The sequence below is a fragment of the Quercus suber genome, unplaced genomic scaffold, assembly GCF_002906115.3.
Source record: "Quercus suber isolate HL8 unplaced genomic scaffold, Cork oak 2.0 scaffold_377, whole genome shotgun sequence".
NCBI lineage: Eukaryota > Viridiplantae > Streptophyta > Magnoliopsida > Fagales > Fagaceae > Quercus > Quercus suber.
The window spans coordinates 724,544-728,127 of NW_027069829.1; the positions used below are offsets into that span (position 1 = coordinate 724,544).

General features: G+C 39.1%; 1 protein-coding gene across 1 annotated transcript; it reads right to left on the bottom strand.

The window, feature by feature from the left end:
• Window positions 1-1,598: 1,598 nt before the first annotated feature.
• Window positions 1,599-3,213, bottom strand: LOC112005543 (uncharacterized). Its single transcript, XM_024037815.2, has one exon. The coding sequence runs from the start codon at window positions 3,127-3,129 to the stop codon at window positions 1,654-1,656; it is 1,476 nt and encodes a 491-aa protein (XP_023893583.1). The 5' UTR covers window positions 3,130-3,213; the 3' UTR covers window positions 1,599-1,653.
• Between the last annotated feature and the right edge of the window lie 371 nt (window positions 3,214-3,584).

The following is a 3,584-nucleotide window of genomic DNA, read 5'->3' on the forward strand; positions in this document are numbered from 1 at the left end:
ATTTCTTTTTTCCATCCATCATCCCAAACTTACTATATACTTAACCATAAGCCTTAAATCTAACCTCTTGGATTTCCTTTTTTTCATCCCTCGTAGCCATGTCCTAATTTTCATTAGTGACATTGTCTCTATATCTAAGTAGAAGTTTATAGCTCTCGCTCTTTTATTCTAATTGTTGCTTGGATTTCCTCATTCCACCTCCTAATCTCCTTCGTCGAATGCTCAAATCCTTTAGATTCTTTAAGTACTTCTTAGCTACTCTTTTATTACGACTACAAGTTGAGTCCAAAGTCTTAGGTTAGCAAACAGTGAACAAATGTACCTTTTAGGATTGTCTTGAGAGTGTTTGAAGTCCTTTTTCAAGACCAAGACATGGCCACGTTTCTGCTCAAGAAGACGTGAAATTTTTGGAATTTTGATACCTGCTCAACACCAAGTTAGTTGGTTGAGAATCACTTAACTTGACCTATCGAGCTTGTATCTCAACCTATTGAGAATCGTGCTGACAAAATCCTGTTTTAACTCAATCAACTGTTGTGCATCTAGGGTTTTGTGGATTTAAAGCCAAGACATTAAGGAGACCTATGGCACGTTATTTGAGGATTTTTGAGCTGTATATTGTACACACAAGTTGGAGATTTTCAAGCTCTCTCGAAGCATCAACCGGAGCTGAAGTAAGAATTTTGAAGATCTAGTTGAAATAGCTGCATTCAATACACAAACAAGTTGCTGGAGTGATTGTCAAGAGGGTTCTTGAAGTCGTGAGCAGGGTGTTCATGTTTGACAAAGTCCACAGATAGAAGAGTTCAAGGATTTGGAGTTGTAACTTGAACCTATGACCTTGGCTTTGATACCACTTTTCGGACTGTGACATATGCCACTTTGCCTCAAAATCAATTGGTGATAAGAGAGATACACTCAAAATCTTTTATAACATCTAACGTTGCATTCCATGATTCTGTTTATAGAGTGGTCGTAGGGAGCCGAATTATGGTCCACCCAACACTAATTTTATTCCACATTTTATGAACTGTTTTGTAGTTTTATGAAGTTTGAAATGGTTGGTCAAGTCTACATTAAAGAGGAGCAGTTTAATTCAACTTTAGGGTGATATATGGGAAAGGGAAAGGGAAAAGGATTGAATCAAATGAGATAAATATGATGGCCGCAATGTAGCAGTAGAATTGGCCCTAGATGGAGTTGGTTTTCAATTATTAATTTGATTGGTAGACCTCAAATAGTTGTGGTAGAAAACTTTGTTGAGATTAAGAGTAAGGTGGTGCTATTGGCACCGTTAAAACGTTAGTGCTCTATGAAGGCACATTGGTAATTTTGGAGCCTTCAGAGCTGATTGATAACTAGAATCATTTTAGGAGACTTGGACTTTAAATCTGGCAGAACTCTAAGCTTCAGAAGAATTTTGGGTGTTGCTGCAGTTATCCTATTCTATGCTTTCCTTAGCAACTACTGGTGCATTGTTCCATCAATAGAGGTAGTGTTTCAGAACAAATGAAAGTAGAGTGTAGCTGATGGGATGGTATAGTAAGTACTAAGTAATTACATTTCACACACTAAACTTTTTTGTTATGATCTTAGAATGAACAAGAGTTTGATTAAACAATTATTGATATATGTTAACATGGTAATAATGCTCTATACATTTATCTTACAAGTGAAATCTGCCCATCTTCTAAACTTTCCTATGTTACTGCCTTCCGAAACTGCCAATCCAATTCCATTCCTTCCTCCACACCCAACACCTACATAATACAATCTCCATTTATCTACATTTCCCTCCATCTGAATTAGACATGGGGACCCCACTCCTTTATTATCCCATCCATCATCCTCTGAAGGCTTAAGAACAGGGTCTTCTTGAAGCCTTGTCCAATTCTTTAGCCCATCTGGAGATACTGCAAGCCCAATACACCTCATCCCATCAGCTGAAACGCCCTCATATGCCATCAAATAGTTTCCTTCTTTGCTGTTTCTCACCACACACGCATTCTTGACCCCAATTTCATCAAAAGAACCTTTTGATCCACCTCCAAGGATCTTCCCCAGTTTCACCCATCTGATCCCATCTCTTGATCTTGCAACTCCAAGAGCGAACTGTCCATTTTCCACATCATATGAATGATAATACATCCTGAGGTCATCGTTGCTGTGCACTACAACGTGAGGTGCGGCAATAAACAAAGAATCCCACTCCTTGTCTGATCCCACATCTAACAAGGCTCCACTGTGGTGGTCCCCTTCAATTCTGGCCCAGTGCCTTCCATCTTGACTGCATGCCAGCCCTGGCAGAGACTTGAAAATTTTGCCAATTTTATGATTTTCATCTTTCTTGTCTCCGCCATGGACTCTTTCTGGGTTTTGTAAAATGTTTGGAGCTCCTGATAAGTTAACTTCTTCAGAACTATATCCTGTGTAATAAAGCCAGTAAACAGCACTGTACATGGGGCTGGACATAATAACCATCTCAGAAGGCCTGATACTATCTGTGTCAAAAGCCCACCAATTCTTGCTGCAATTCATCACCAAACCAGCATCCCCAGATGATCTAACATGTTCTTCTCTATCCCAATGAATTCCATTGCTCGAAACTGCTAACCCGATGGATTCGGAAGTGTTGTTGTTAATATCAGACCTTCCATGGTACCACATATACCACCTTTCCTCATTGTCTCCTATGTATCTCTTCACAACTGGTGAGCCAATTTCGGCACTATCCCAGCTGTTTTTGGGACCCAAGTCAAGCACCAGACCTCTTGAACAAGTAGATGTTAGTGCTTGATTTGGCACAGGAGCTGCCAATTGTTGAGATTTTGAACTCGGATCCCGTTCAATGGCAGGATTCTTATTTGTCGCATTATTGCTGTCAATGCCTGGTTTTGTGGAGCACCTAGTGACAGAGAAGATGCTATTTTTAGACTTAGGACATGGACATCTTTGGTGGCCGGGAAAGTTGCCACATGAAGATGTGCCAGAGGCATAGAGAGCAAGTGTTTTTGGTTGGGTAGAAGGCCATGATGGTTGGATTAGATTTATTGTGTTCATCTTTCTGCCTGCGGTATAAGATGCAAGAAGATTTACTGTTTTGATCCTTGTGACTGCCGCTGCGTCCATTAGAGGACTACAAGAGAGCAGAAAGAAATTGGATTGGTATCAATGGCAGAATCAGATACAAATTAAGTAGTGCCACATTCACGCGGCTTTTATATGAAGTAGAGAATTTCTTTTTGGGCTATTTGAAAATTTGCCCCAAAGTTTTCTTTATCTTTAAATAAATCCTCCATAATTTGAATTATATTCAAATACATCATTGACCTCTGGAGCTTGCATGAGAGTACTTGTTAAACCCCTTTTAACCTGAAAGTCTGTAGGGTAAAGAAATTATGGTAAAGTGCATCTTCCCATCCTAAAATATGATATCAGTTGTAACGTACCCTAAAAATTTAAATTAAATAATCACCCTCTTAAACAAAGGGATCAATTGCAATTTCTCACCACTGTTAAAGTTTCTCCAATTTGTGTTATACTTATCACATTATCACATGATGATGTGCTTATTTTCTTTAATT

Bases quoted from the DNA above. Each gene is read 5' to 3' on its own strand.
- LOC112005543 (XM_024037815.2), bottom strand. From the start codon at position 3,129: ATGGACGCAGCGGCAGTCACAAGGATCAAAACAGTAAATCTTCTTGCA.